At 42.1% G+C, this 15,404-nt stretch overlaps 1 protein-coding gene across 4 annotated transcripts in view; it reads right to left on the reverse strand.

Annotated features, from left to right (window-relative positions):
* LOC140486975 (uncharacterized) overlaps nucleotides 1-15,404 on the reverse strand; it is a 436,936-nt gene that overhangs the window by 77,690 nt on the left and 343,842 nt on the right. For all 4 annotated transcript variants that reach the window (XM_072586267.1, XM_072586266.1, XM_072586268.1 and 1 more), the window contains 3 exons: nucleotides 14,239-14,376; nucleotides 10,210-10,332; nucleotides 4,185-4,307 (listed from right to left, as the gene is read on the reverse strand). In XM_072586267.1, the coding sequence (XP_072442368.1) occupies nucleotides 4,185-4,307; nucleotides 10,210-10,332; nucleotides 14,239-14,376 (384 nt within the window). The remainder of the gene's footprint in view (nucleotides 1-4,184; nucleotides 4,308-10,209; nucleotides 10,333-14,238; nucleotides 14,377-15,404) is intronic.

Raw genomic sequence — 15,404 nt, forward strand, 5'->3', positions numbered from 1 at the left:
AAGCCCTCATCCAGGTCATTTATAAAAATGACGAACAGCAGTGGACCCAACACCGACCCTTGTGGTACGCCGCGAGTAACTGGACACCAAGATGAACATGTTCCATCAACTACAACCCTCTGTTTTCTTTCAGCAAGCCAATTACTGATCCAAACTGCTATGTCTCCCATAATCCCATTCCTCTGCATTTTTTATAATAGCCTACTGTGGGGAACCTTATCGAACGCCTTGCTGAAATCCATATATACCATATCAAGTGGTTTACTCTTATCTAGCTGTTTGGTCACTGTCAAAAAACTCAATAAGATTCGTTAGGCACAACCTACCCTTCACAAAACCATGCTGACTGTCCCTGATCAGATTATTCTTTTCTAGATAGTTATAAATCCTATCTCTTATAACCTTTTCCAACACTTTACCAGCAACTGAAGTGAGACTCACTGGTCTGTAATTACCAGGGTTGTCTCTACTAACCTTTTTGAACAAGGGAACTACATTTGCTATCCTCCAGTCCTCAGGTACTATTCCTGTAGACTTGGAGGTGATGGCAAAGTAGAACAAACTGGCATTTCAATATTGTTCTTATCCCCAAAGTATCTCAAAGTGTCGAGGGATTACTTTGCAAAACATAGTCACTGTTGTTATGTCAGAGAATGTAGTGGTCAGTTTGCATATTGCAAGATCACACAACTTCTCCACAGGAATTCCTGGAAAACAGGCTTTGGATGAGGCAAAACATTGATGTAAACATGGAAAAGTCCCCCGTTCTGCTTTAAATATCACCACAGAATCTTTTATTCCTACCCAAGAGGACAGGCAGGACCAAAGTTTAATGACTCACCCAAAAAGCTTAACCTTCAATTATGAGCATGGTGTATACAGTCTCCAGGGTGGAGTCTGAATCCGCAAACCAAGGGGTGAGAGTAACCATCACTGAAGCCAAGCCAATGCTGAGGTTAGTGTGGTTACAATCAAAAATAAAGTGCCTTCTCAGTTTACTACACAAACCAACACTGTTCAAAACATAAGGCATTGGCAAATGCAATTTAGGTAACAGTCCTGTTTTCCTGACAAGAGTTCATTAAGCCACCAGCATAGGACCAAGATAATCCTGTTGTCAATCTTACTAAACTGGATTTCCTCAGCACAATTTTAATGTTTTGGTTTCAAAGAACTCATACAATTCTTCAGAAGTCCATCGATATGCACCCTAAATGCTGCCTTGTCAGATTAACGAGCTGTCCTGGTCTGTATAGTTCAGTTACTTGATGCATAACCTTTACACATTAGGGAAGCCAATCATCCCAACACTGCGAGGATTTTCCTAACCTCCCACAATAATGTCAGAAAAAAAAACACTCCTCAGAAATGACGACAACTCTGGATACACTGTTTATCTTTCTTTTCTTTTCATCGACAGGATGTGGATATCACTGTCTATGTTAGGTCAATATTTGTTATCCATACCTAGTTGCTCTTGAGAAGATGGTAATCAGCTGTTTTCTTGAAATGCTGCAATTCACATGGTGTAGATTTATCCAATGCACTGTTATGGAGGGAGTTTTAGGATTTTGGACTAGCAACAGTAAAGATATGGTGATATAATTCTAAGTCAGGAAGGCATGTGGCTTGAAGGGCAACTCACAGATGGTGGCATTCCCATGTATCTGCTGCCCTTGTCCTTTGAGGTAGTAGAGGAAGATGTCCAAGTTGCTAAGGAGACTTGGTGCATTGTTGCAGTGTATCTTGTAGATGATACACACTGCTGCTACTTGGATCGGTGGAGGAGAAAGTGTGTGTTGTAGGTGTTACATGGGGTGCCAATCAAATGGGCTGCTTTGCTTCGGACAGCGTTGAGCTTCTTCAGTGTTGTTGAAGCTGCTCATCCAGGCAAGTGAACAGGATTTCATCATACTCCTGACTTCGTGCCTTGTAGTTGATGATAAAGCTTTGAGGAGTTAAGAGGTGAATTAGCTTCCACAGAATTCACAGTCTTTAATCTGCTATTGTAGCCATAGTATTTATATAGCTGGTCCAATTCAGTTTTTGCTTCGTGGTAACCCGCAGCAAGTTGGCAATGGTGGATTCAGTGATGGATGTCATGGCGATGGTTGAATTCTCTCTTACTGGGGATGGTCATTGCCTGGTGTTTGTGTGGCATGAATGCTCCTTGCCCAAACTCAAGCCTGAATGTTGCCCAGGCCTTGCTGCATTTGGACCCAGACTGCTTCAGCATCTGATGAGTCACGAATGGTAATGGTAATTGAGCAATCACCAATGAACATCCCCATCTCTGATTGTATGGTGAAGCAGCTCAAGATAGTCGGGTCTTAGACATTGCCCTTAAGAATTCCTGCAGTGATATCTTGTGGTAAGGGTGACTGACCTTGAACAGCCACAAACATTGTCCTTTTATTAGAAGTTCCTTTAACTAGTGGAGGGCTCTCCTCCAATTCCCATTGACTGCCTTGATGTTAAGTATAGGCACCTTCACTTCCCCTTGAGTTCAGCTGTTTTCTCAATGCTTAGACCAAGGTTGTAATGCGGTCAAGAGCTGAACATGGCAAAACCAAACTGAGCATCAGTGAGCAGGTTATTGCTGAGAAAATATCTCTTGAGAGCAGTGTCAACAAGATCTTCCATCACTTTGCTGATGATTGAGAGTAGGATCCCGATGTCACCCAATGGGGTCCACTGCCCACACTTACTGGCAGCGAGACAGGAGACAGAAGGTGCTTTCCAGGGTTCTGCTTCATCCAAATGGATAAAGCTACAGAATTTAATCAGTTACTGGCAGTTATGGGCCACAGCAACTTCACTGCTGAGGCACACTGGTAACCACAAGGTCACCTTGGAGATGAAAATCTAAATGAAAGGTTCTGAAAGCTAAATCTATATGGCCGCTCACAGAAGATAACACACTCCTTTAGAGGGGTTGTTTGGGTCATAGATGCCTTTCTGGCCTGGGGTCCTGGAGTTCAGGGGGTGGAGCCTCTGGCTTCTAAAAACCTCAGCTCCAGAGAGTCCATCACAATTGAACAAGCAGCCTCTGGACACAGAAGGGGTACCATCTTCTCCTGCCAAAATGCTGGCAGGCTATAAAATTGCCCCTTAACCATTATAATCGATTGCCCACCTCTATGGGGTAAGTATTCAATCCTATTTCCAAGGCGTCTTTAGAAAGGATTCCGAGAGGTATGAATGCTTTAAGGGGCAGTGCTGGTATGGTTCACTCTGACTGTTTGCCCAGCCGCAATCCCTCCAAACCTGTCATCTTGAGACCTAGAAAATTCAGCCCACTACTCCCCTGTCGTGTGGCTCAGAGCTTTAAGGAGAGGCGATGGCCTGAATTCTGAGGAAGGGTCATTGGACCCAAGACGTTAACTCTGATTTCTCTCCACAGGTGCTGCCAAACATGCTGAGCTTTTCCAGCAATTTCTGTATTTATTCTGATTTCCAGTATCCTCAGTTCTTTTGGATTCTATTTGGCCTAGTAACATCATGACTTAACTATTAATCCAGACAATTAATGTTCGGGGACTTGGTTTCAAATCTCAACACGGTAGACAATAGAATTTTAATTCAATTTTTTAAAAGTCTGGTTTTCAAGCATCTACTGATGGCCATGAAGCCATTGCCAAATGTTAGAAAAAGCCCATCTGACTAACTTATGTCCTTCAGGGAAGGATATCTGCTATCCTCACCGGGTCTGGCCTGCATGTGACTCCAGATTCACATCAATGTGGTTGACTCTTAACTACCCTCTGAAGTTGTCTATTCCATTCAAATGCAGCTAGGGACAGGCAATAAATACTGGCCAGACCGCGATACCCATGCCCCACAAGTGAATAACAATAAAAGTGTCAAAATGCTGTCTGATAATACTTCTGTAAAGCACCATGAAACGTTTCACTAGATTCACAGCACCAGGTCATTTGACATTATTGAAGACTTTGGAACAATAGCTCAACATCTGCTTGGGATCGTCACAAGGCGAGATTGGGCTTGGACTGAAGTTACTGATGCATTGAATAATCAGCATATATCCCCACTACACCTGCCTTTTTTTGAATAAATCCAATGACAAACAACCTAAACGCCTCTGCTTTACAGACTGGGATGTCAGCAGTTCTGTAAGTGTGAAGTCTTGTCGATGTAAGCATCAATGCATGACAGAAACATACGTGCACAGCTCTTTCGATCCTCCTCCAGTTTATACCCAATGTTGCAGAAACACTGGAAAGAGCCATCTGTGTTCTGGCAGGTGTGCTCGCAAATGTCATTCTCTGCGGTACATTCATCAACATCTGGAAATAAAGTGCAAAAAGATGTTGGTGTCGACGTCAGTAAAGTTTCCATTCATCATGCCAGCAATTTCAAAGCTATTCTTACTGAGATAAGAAAGAATTAGTTGTAATGAGAATGAGTAGTGATGCACTCAGTCACAGCAAAACTGTGTTAATTAGATCAAGTGCTCATGTTGGTATTTCCTGGTTCCTAAAATCTCCAGGCTCTTAAAATCTAAGCTTTGCATCATCAATCACCAGTTCTTGATTTAAACACAGAAGCATGAAAAATAGCACCATTATCCAACACAATCCCCTTTTCCTGTTTTTTTCTCCCCATAACCTTTGATTCCTTTAGCCCAAAGAACTATTTATCTTGCTCTCAAATCTTATTCTGTTTGAGTTTATGACATACTGCACAGTGGAACGTGGCTCAATGGATCTTCCCCTCAGATGAATCCATTGCTATGGAGCAAAAACTGCACTCAACAAAAACAAAAACCAAAGAAACTTCAGATACTGGAAATCCACTAAAATCATCATGAGCTTCCTGTTGCCACCTGCAAAATGACCCTGAGCTTCTGGTTGCCTGCCACTGGGTTCCCAGGTCAACATCTCTGTTTCAGGCTTGCTGCAGTGCTCCAACAAAGCTAAGCACAAGCTGGAAGAATAACATCTCATTTTCCACTTGGAAACCCTGCAGCCTTCACGACTCAGTATTGAGTTCAATAATTTTAGAATCTAAGCATCTGCTCCCACGTTCGCACTCCAACTGCTACACACCAGGCCTTGTCATCATATGAGTTGCTACCAAACAAACAACCCATTGACAACTATTAATAGTTCCCATTAGCAGCTATTGATTCTCCCTGACTGCCCTTTACCCATTCCTTTTGTCTGTCCAACTCCCTTCTCCAGCAGACAGACTAACATTTTCCTAGCTACAATCAGCTCAGAAGGGTTACTGGACTTGAAACATTAACTCTGCTTTCTCTTCACAGATGCTGGCAGACCTGCTGAGTTTTCCCAGCAATTTCTGTTGTTGTTTTTAAAAACTGCACTCATACTGGTGGGTCCCAAATTAGATTCCCCCCTTGTGAAGTAATTCCCCTGTCTTTTGTGCAATATACCACACTTGTCCATGAATGTTGGTAAACAATCCCAAGCGAGTAAATCAGCTGCTTGTTTTCCCATTGTAACAATGATGAGTGGGACTGAAAGACCCTTCAAGTTCATTACAAGACCAGAGAACGAGACCTAATGAGATTTTAATACCCACAAAGTGAGCTGGAAATATTCAGTAGTTCTTGCAGCATCTGTGAAGAGAGAAACAGCGTAAAGATTTCAGGTCAATGAACTTTCAATGAACAGTTTTTAAGATAATCACCGATAATGAAAAATTGGGCTGGAGGTTCATCCTCGAAATGAATGCAGGAATTGGGAAAATTCCCAGCTCAGGAATTACAGTCACACAGGCACAATCTTCATTGCTGAGGGATGCTTTATTTTCTCATTCGCAGAATAACGGCATCACTGGCTGGGCCAGCATTTATTGCACAGAGCCACCTCATTGCTGTGGGTCTGGAGTCACATGTAAGCCAAACCAGGTAAGGATGGCAGATTTCCTTCCCTCTAGGACATTAGTGAACAAGATGGGCTTTTCCAACAAGTGAAAATGGATTCATGGTCATCTTTAAACTCTCAATTTCAGATGTTTATCAAATTCAAATTCCATCATCTGCCATGGTGGGATTAATTTTAGGTCCCCAGAACACTCTAACACCACTCAGCCACTGCCTTCCCAGGATGCACATATAGTTGGCTGCCTAGAGTTGGGCCAGCTGACCCTGGAAAACATTGAGATACAACCGGAAGGGACTGCCAGCTCAAACAACCTGCCTTGGTGCAGTGACACTTCACTCCCACTTGACATACAAAACAGACAGGCCCCTGCAATCCCCACTAGCCACACCTATCACCCCCAGGCACTATCCAGGACATACCATCTTAATGGCAGGGGCGGGGTGGGGGGGGGGAAATCGAGAGGGGTTTTTATTTAAAAACAAGCTTTTCCAAAGGTTCCCTTAGCAGGCTGTGGTTCACATAAGCGTTGTGAACCATAACCATTTAAAAATCTAGCTGGATTCCATGAAAGTCACCAAGGAATAGAACATGTCTATCTCCACAGTGGACCTGGCCCAGTTGGGAGCTCCAGCTGCAGGCTCACAAACAAAAATCACCCCTCACCTTTAAAAGACACTGGTGGAAATCACGGAGACCCCAGAATAAGATCCCAGCTGCCCGTTTTAAAGAGCTCCAGAGTCAGTCTGTCAAAAGTCTAACACATTAAGTCTACTCTTCCCTCCACAGATTCTGGGTTGCCTGCTGAACACATTCCACCTTATTTCAGAGTCCCAGCGTTCTTAGTAGTTTGTTTTTTATGTTACATTACGTTCTAAGCAGGTTACAGATCCATTATCAAACCTCAAAAATGTGGCAACATTTTCAGGTCATTCCTGGGAAGGTGCCAATATTTGGCAAGAATTTTGAGGGGACATGTCTATATTCGGAGGCGTTTCTTGAGAAGCTGTCATTATTTTGAGGAAGTTCCTTGGAAGCTGCCAACAGATTTGCGAGGTGGTCCTGGAACCACACGAAAAAGGTTTGACAACTAGTTTTCTCATGTGATATACGCAAAGCAGTTACCCCCGGAACATCTGATTCACTAAAGGAAGGCTAGATTCATTGAAGCATAAGATATCTTGCAGCCAAGAACCAAATAGATATTCACTCTTGCCATCCCACTCATCCTCTGTTTTAAAGAAATAAAGGCAAATTTATTGTGAAGAATGCTCAGAAGAAAGTTAAAAATCTAAAATTATTACTGAAACCTTTAAAAGGTAAAGTTTGTCTCAAAACTGCCACAAATTAAAGCACACAACACTTTCATGTTATCCCAGGACTTAGAAAAATACGTGCATTGTTTCAAAGTAAATTTAGTGCAAAATTTCCGGTTACTGAGTCCAGGAACAAGGAAAGTCCCTTGTCTCTACAAGTCCCTCCATTTGGATCTGAATTCGATGCAGTTGGAAACTGCTGAAACACTAACATTTATATGAACATTTTCTCAAGTGCTGAAACATTCTTTTTCTTTTGTTTTGTTGCTTTGCAACCACCTGACCAACATCAACAATTCAATAGTCACAGGAGGTGGATCACGATAGTCAGCGTAAACCTAGTTTGCCAGCTCAAATAGGCAATATGGGTTAATGAATTCTCCTTGGAAGAAAATTTAATCCCAAATACATGACAAATGTAATGGGTAGAATTCCTTGTTTCAGTAAAATGTTATAAACAAAGGAATAAACATATATAAAGCACACACAAACCTGATATACAGTCAAGTCATTGCATACACAAAGCTATAACATGGGCACATCTAAATCAGAAGCAAACCTAAAGCACAGGCAAAAATTAAACACATGGAATTGTAAAGCACAAGCAAACCTATAACACAGGTAAACCTACAGTACACACTGTATAAAGTTCAAGCAAACCTACAAAGCGGGCAAATATAAATGTAGAGAAATACAAAGTAGAGGCAAACCTAAAATCAAAACTAGCTAAAAATATTACAATCACATTAATTTTATCACAATATTTGCAACAAATTTTTTATGCAACTGGAGCTCAGTTTGTACTAAAAGAGCATTTCAGGTTACATCTTATAAAGCCAAATCAAGTTATAATCGATAGATCACTTTTGAATTTTAGTCAGAGCCGTTACTGTTCACTGTTGTTACTTATGGAATTCTTCAAAGAGCTTGCACGTAATAAAGTACAAAAAAACAAGAAAATGAATGGTCAGATTGGCAGTGTTGGTTGAAATGGAAACATTGTTGAGGATATTCAAAGACATCCCTGCTGTGCTTCAAAGAAGGCTATGGGAATTTTCAATTTTTACCCAAGCCAAGTGATGACAAAGTTTAACACTCACCTGAAAAGTGACAGATCCAATAATATGGAATGCTATCCCCTCCTGCATTGACCAACCTACATTGTGCGGAGACTGAAACCACAATCTCCATAATCCCAAAGATGAGAGTTAGCTGAAGGAAGGATGCTGTGAAACTTGAAAGAGTTCAGAAAAGATTTACAAGGATGTTGCCAGAGTTGGAGGGTGAGCTCCAGGGAGAAGCTGAATAGACTAGGGCTATTTTCCCTGGAGCATCAGAGCTAAGGGGGGGTGACCATGGCTCAGTGGTTAGCACTGCTGCCTCACAGCTCCAGGGTCCCAGGTTCAATTCCAGCCTTGGGTGACTGTCTGTGTGGAGTTTGCACATTCTCCCTGTATCTGCATGGGTTTCCTCTAGGTGCTCCGGTTTCCTACCACAAGTCCAAAGATGTGCAGGCCAGGTGAATTGGCCATGCTAAATTGCCCACAGTGTTAGGTGCATTAGTCAGAGGGAAATGGGTCTGGGTGGGTTACTCTTCGGAGGGTTGGTGTGGACTGGTTAGGCCGAAAGGCCTGTTTCCATACTGTAGGGAATCTAATCTAATCTTAGAGTTTTATAAAACCATGGGGAGCTTGGATAGGGTAAATAGGCAAGGTCTTTTCCCGGGGGTTGGGGAGTCCAGAACTAGACGGCATAGGATTACGGGGAGAGGGGAAAGACTGAAAAGACTCTGGGGCAACTTTTTCACACAGAGGGTGGTGCTGCCAGAGGAAGTGGTGGATGCTGGTACGATTGCAACATTGAAAAGGCGGCTGGATGGGTGAATGAATAGGAAGGGTTGGAGGGATATGGGCCAGGTGCTGGCAGGTGGGACTCGATTTATATCTAGTATCTGGTCAGCATGGACGAGTTAGACCGAAGGGTCTGTTTCCGTGCTGTAGAGCTCAATGATTCTATGACCCTAATATTATTTCTCAGGGGTTTTTTTTAATGGCTAATACATCTCTGACAGTTCTTGCAAATTCACCTCACATTAAATGCAGAAGTGCCCCAGTCAGTTCAAGTTCAAAATAAATCATTAAAGGTTAGTACAGACCATTAAGGCACCGAGAAAGAATAAGTTTGAGTTGAAAATGGTGTAATGTGTGTTGATTTCCATATCATGAAGACGCAAGAAGATAGAGGGAGTAAGATGGAGCACTTAGAAACTACAGAGTATGTGGGATCACTGAAATGTTCCAAATCGATCTGATTGAATTCCTGACATCAGAAAGCTAGGGGAGGCATTGGGTTCACTAAACAGTGACACGAGCTGCCATGATCATCTGAAGTTTTCATCGAGTTTAAGGAATATTTAGAGTTAATTCCTAAATTGCTTAAACTGTTTTGCACTGACTCTTTTAACCCTCTTCCAGGGAATGCATTGGCTATTGTCATTGGAGAGGCATAAGTGACTCATATCTGTTGCAACATGTAAAGGACGGATCAGACTTTATGAATGAACAGGATGTTTCTCTCCATTCTCATATGGCCAGCAGAACAAGGATGAACAGTGGAAGGTGGCAAGTCAAAAGTAAGGGCTGCAGATGCTGGGGACCAGAGTCAAGATTAGAGTGGTGCTAGAAAAGCACAGCAAGTCAGGTAGCATCCGAGGAGCAGGGAAATTGACGTTTCGGGCAGGAGACCTTCATCAGGAAGGATGATGAAGGGTTCCTGCCCAAAGCGTTGATTTTCCTGCTCCTCGGATGCTGCCTGGCCTGCTGTGCTTTTCCAGCACCACTCTAATCTTGAGTCCAAGATGGCAACATTGGTTTTAATGAAAAAGTGAGAGAGGAAGACTGGTGAATAAAGCTATCAAAAATAATATTTTTCCTGATGCACTTGGCCACAAAAACTGTGCCTTCTCCAGTGGATGCTAAATTTGAATCCAGTCACCTTATCTATGGAAGCAAGATGACAATTCTCACCATCACATGTGCAGCCGTCCAGACTGAGCCGATAGCCTGCATGACAACCACACTCATATCCACCAGGTGTATTGAAGCAATCCTGTTGACAGCAGCCAGTACCAACATCACACTCATCTACATCTGTGTGAGAACAAGACAAACTCCAGTCAGCTCCTGCTTTATAATCATATCATTCCATACTTGACACTGTTGGTTATTAGTGTTAGTTGACAGTCAGAACCTAGGTTTAAATTCAATTCATGGCAGATCTATCTAGAATGATTCACGCCTCCAGCCTGAATGATTTATTCCTTGTTCTTGTACTTAAATTGACTGACACCCCATGCATTTGATTCATACTCAGCAGATCAATAGTTCATCAAACCAGAGTCCCAAACGCCTCCCTTCCCATATCAGATAAAAGATAGAGTTAAAAACTAACTCTTAGCAAATTCCAAAGCTTGATACTGTTGTTCCTCTGGCATTGTCTGCTTAAGGTTTGGAGAGATCTCAATCCCAATCAAAACATGGCTTTAAACAGATTAATTCTGTTAAGTTAATGTTGTTTAATTTAAACAATTTAAAGAATCAACTTGCATTTTATTCCTGATGAAGGGCTTTTGCCTGAAACGTCGATTTCTAAGCTACTTAGATGCTGCCTGAACTGCTGTGCTCTTCCAGCACCACTAATCCAAAATCTGGTTTCCAGCATCTGCAGTCATTGTTTTTACCTCTTTGCATTTCTGCAGTGTCTTACATTACATGAGGATATCCCAGAGCATTTTCACCCAATCAGCTACTGTCTTTGGAATGTGGTCTCTATTGTAATGTATTTACAATCAATGCATTGCTTCCATCATTGAATAAGGAATAACTTTAATACCAGCCAGGTGAGATAGCTTGATATAAAGTTGCAGCTTAAGTGCTACATAGGTGACAATAAATACAGTTCCTTGGTTTAAACATTCCTCAAAGTTGCTCCCATTGTGTGCTGACTCAGGAGGAGTGCAGAAGAGCAAGGTTTACATGAATTAACACTGTGAAAATGGAAGCAAATTCAAGCAACTTCCAGCCATGATTTTGACTGGAAATTGAGCTATCTGGCACCAAGCTTCTAATCCAGAACGACTTTCAGTTCATTGATCTTCGGCATATTTCACAATCTGAGCAACTACATGGAATACTTGACTTGGAACTTTTACTAAGCTTGATATCATTGGTATTTCACAATTCATTTTCACTTCATGCCAGGCACACTACAAACCACAGAAGTGTTCAAGGGCTGTGTATACACAGAGCTGTGTATCATTGGGGATTATAATTTGGGTGCCACATGCTATAATTAGTACTTGGTACAAACATTAATATTTGCAGAGGAACACATGTGAGTATTGGAATTAGTTATCTGCATGGATATGGAAATGGGTACTGCTAAATGTACAGTTTTGGTATCTGCATTGGTACAGGAATAGGTACTGGAATTGATACACCAAACTTCAATTCAAACGAAGTTACAATACAAAGGGAGAGGAAAATAGGAAAAACTGGAAATGGGTACAGTCTGGGGAAAGAATTAAATCTCACTGCTGTAGAATCATGGATCATTGGTGTGTGTCAATCTCACTTTTCTAATATACCATATTTTCCTTCCACCATAGCTGTGTTTTATTAATTTATATCTAGTGAACCTCAGTTTGCTTTATACAGAACTCTGAATAATTTCACAAACCTTTGTGCTGCAGAGCACTGGAAGTGCTCAGAAACACACATATAGATATGTTGAGTCTGGTTTGCAAATTCAGGCCGGGCACAAACATGTAACCTAATCACATTTGCAATGTTCCCCTCTGGGAACCGCCAGTCTCATAAGAGTGAATACAGCAATAACCTGCAAATAAGGTTATTAATCACTGTGCTAATAAAGCACAAGAAGAGACAACAAACAGCCATCTTAATGCTTGCTATCACGGAATTCTGTCCATTAAATAAGACCTCTTAGTTTTGCACTACCCTTCACATGTAAACCTTAAAAGTTTGCTACAGTCAACTACAGGACATTCGGTGTAAATTCGATATCGTATCTGAGCCCGACTTCTTTTTCCCTCAGCCAACTGGTATATTTTCTAGCATGGATCATTAGACAGTAATCAAAATTATGGTCATGGTTGTGTTACTGGCCTAGTCAAAAAGTGAGTTCAGGTCCCATTGTTTGAGAAAGTGAATTTATTTAGTTTTAGATCATAAATAAAAAAGTTTTACATCAAAGGTATTTGATTGTTACAAAAATGCATACACAAATTTAGGCAAGTTGCTGCCCTTTCCTTGTTTGCCCTACATGTGACCCCAGATTCCTGGCATTATGAAAACAAAACTTTTCTCAAAGGAATGAGAAGTAGGTGCTAAACGCCACCATTACCAGCAATACAATATCAGCCCTGCAATATGAGCAAGATCCTTTCTGAGATTTCCCTCCACAACCCAGTGGTAGACAATTTCTCAGACCCGTACAGTAATTAACTCAGCAAACAGCCTACAGTTAGGCTTTCTTGTTGTGTATGCTTTAGTCCTGTCTGCTTCCCGAGTTAGTTATCTTGGACGCTCCCAATGTGAAAATTCTAACGTGGTTTAATTATCATTTCTTTTTTCAATAGTTGATGCAAGTGACCAGTGTAGTGAGCAAGAACTGGGTTCATAAAAAGGAAATGTGATTTGTCAAAGAGATTACGGCTTTTGTTGACGTAGATTTTTGTAGTAAAAATATTCATTATGGAGAGAGACAGGCACACATTTCCATTTTGCATCAATTCAGAATCAACCATCTACACATCTGGTATGTAGGTGTTCTAATACAAACCATTTATTCTACAAGAATGCATATTAGCCCCAACTTCAGAATAGTGTACTTTATTGCAGCAAAATATCCCCACTTCAAGCATCCTGCAGTGTCTCTGAGATATGTATCATTGTAGTGCCAAGTGTCTCTTTAATTACGGGCAGGTTGATGCTGTGCACCAATGATCGATATTTGTTGCAATGAACTTATCCAAAATAGTTCCATACAGATGAGAAGAAGACCATCATCTTATTAGCCACGATTAAATTTGAAACCCAGGTACCGGAGGGAAAGATAAACATCTTGCTCTAGTTCTGGACAACCCTGATAATTACAGCAACGCGCATCCTCTGAAGAGCCCCCTTTGCACTGTTCCAGCAAACGCTCCCAGGGTAGATGCAGCTCAGGTTAGGCACAAGTTCCATAGTCCCAGCAGCAGCAAAAGGCTGAACTGGGACTACAACATGCCACAGATTCTAAGTCCTAGAGTCCACGGCCAAGTACTTGGGTCTTCTCAGCAATAAGGGAATGATATTCCCTGAGGAGGATGGGGTCTTGATGAAGAGACCTGGGACGGGGCAGAGTGACAGTACCTGTAGTGATCAATTATTGAGGATGAGCACCAGTTTTGGAAAGGGACCCCTTGAGGAAACCACCCCTGCTCCTTCAGCCTTGAGATTCTGGCAGGGTGACCTACCAATCATGCCCCACTGTTATACTTCTCTTGCCAGCCTCAAAATAACTGCCTACTCAAGGGTAAAACTATGACTGCAGATGCTGGAAACCAGATTCGGGATTAGAGTGGCACTGGAAAAGCACAGCAGTTCAGGCAGCATCCAAGGGGCAGGAAAATTGACGTTACGGGCAAAAGCCCTTCATCAGGAATACAGGAAGGGCCCCAGTTGGGGCAAGGGGAGTCCGACTGCCCCACGCTTCACATGCCCTGGTAAAACAGGAGACAGGTCAGGGCGGGTGGGAATTTTACAGGCTCCCCTGCCTACTAACCCACTGGTGGGAATTTGTAAAAATTTGCCTCGAGTGTAATATTGATAAACCACTCCAAGATGTCATTTCAACTTCAACAATCAATTCACTTGCTACGTATTTGAGATTTTAAGGTGCTAATTTATGATTAATTGAGAAAACCATTAGTGTTGATGTACATGAACATGACTCAGCAAGGATTGAGAGAAACCACTGATGGTCAGCCTTACCTACACAAGTCTTCTGATCAACATCCAGGTGAAAGCCTTGATTACAGCTGCATAGTGGACCATCCGTTGTGTGGCGACAGTGATGGGAACATCCACCATTATTTAATTCACAACTGTTGACGATCTCCATCTCAATCCCTGTTAAACGAAGTGTTCAAACACTTTTACTGCCCCTTTCACGCATCTTTCATACATTTTCTATTCTAGTGACTCCCATAGCAATGTCATAGATAAACCTGCAGAACTCCTCAAGAATGTTTGAACAAGCATCATATGAAAAGTGAACAGTATATACAAAATAACACAGCTTCTCCCCGGTGTCTGAATCAAATACTTACCGTTCAATCAACGTTATCAAAACTGACCATGTGGTCATTATGTCGTTACTGTTTGTGGGTCTTTGCTGTGCAAGATTTGGTTGCCATGTTTACCGACGGCAGTAATGAGGTAAGGTGTACACTCAGGAAGCAGGAAACAGAGGTTATGACTGTTTCCAGGTGCTTAAAGCTAAGGTCATTCAATATGATTTTCACAGAGGGTATCCCATAAATATAGCCTGGAGACAATCATGTTGCTTTCAAAGCTGAAAGGCCAAGGTAAGTGAGGGAAAGAATGCTTCAAACTGGAGGTGCTTTTTAAATCATAAATTAAAACCTCACCGTTTTCAGATGGGCCAGTGTTTCAGTGGAAGAGGCCCCTCCTCAGGCTGACCAATGGCTACTCCTATACTCCTGCCTGGTGTAGCAGATCCTGGTCAGCCACCAGCAGAAGTCCTCCACTAGAGGCCTAAACAGATCCCCAAACTCCACAAGAAACCAGAGGCCAAAAATCGCAGCTGGCCTCCTTAAATTGGCCTCAATAGGCTCTTAAAGAGCCAAGATGACCACCCAGGGTATGCAGGAGGGTAATCCTGTCAGCTCCCCTGTCCTCACCTCAGCAGAAATGGCCCTGAAATACAGGATGGTGCTGGGAAACAGCACGCTGGCTGGAAAGGCAATTTTTACTGTCCACCTGGCACCAACCCTGGCTCAGGTAGAGGTCGAAAATCTATCCCATATTTGCAAACACATTTTATTCAATGTGACCCACTTTTGGATAACCTGAGAAGCTGAACAATTCTAAATGAACACACATTAGTATTTCTTTTTCTATCTTTCCTTATAGCA

Source organism: Chiloscyllium punctatum, chromosome 16 (genome assembly GCF_047496795.1).
Source record: "Chiloscyllium punctatum isolate Juve2018m chromosome 16, sChiPun1.3, whole genome shotgun sequence".
Lineage (NCBI taxonomy): Eukaryota > Metazoa > Chordata > Chondrichthyes > Orectolobiformes > Hemiscylliidae > Chiloscyllium > Chiloscyllium punctatum.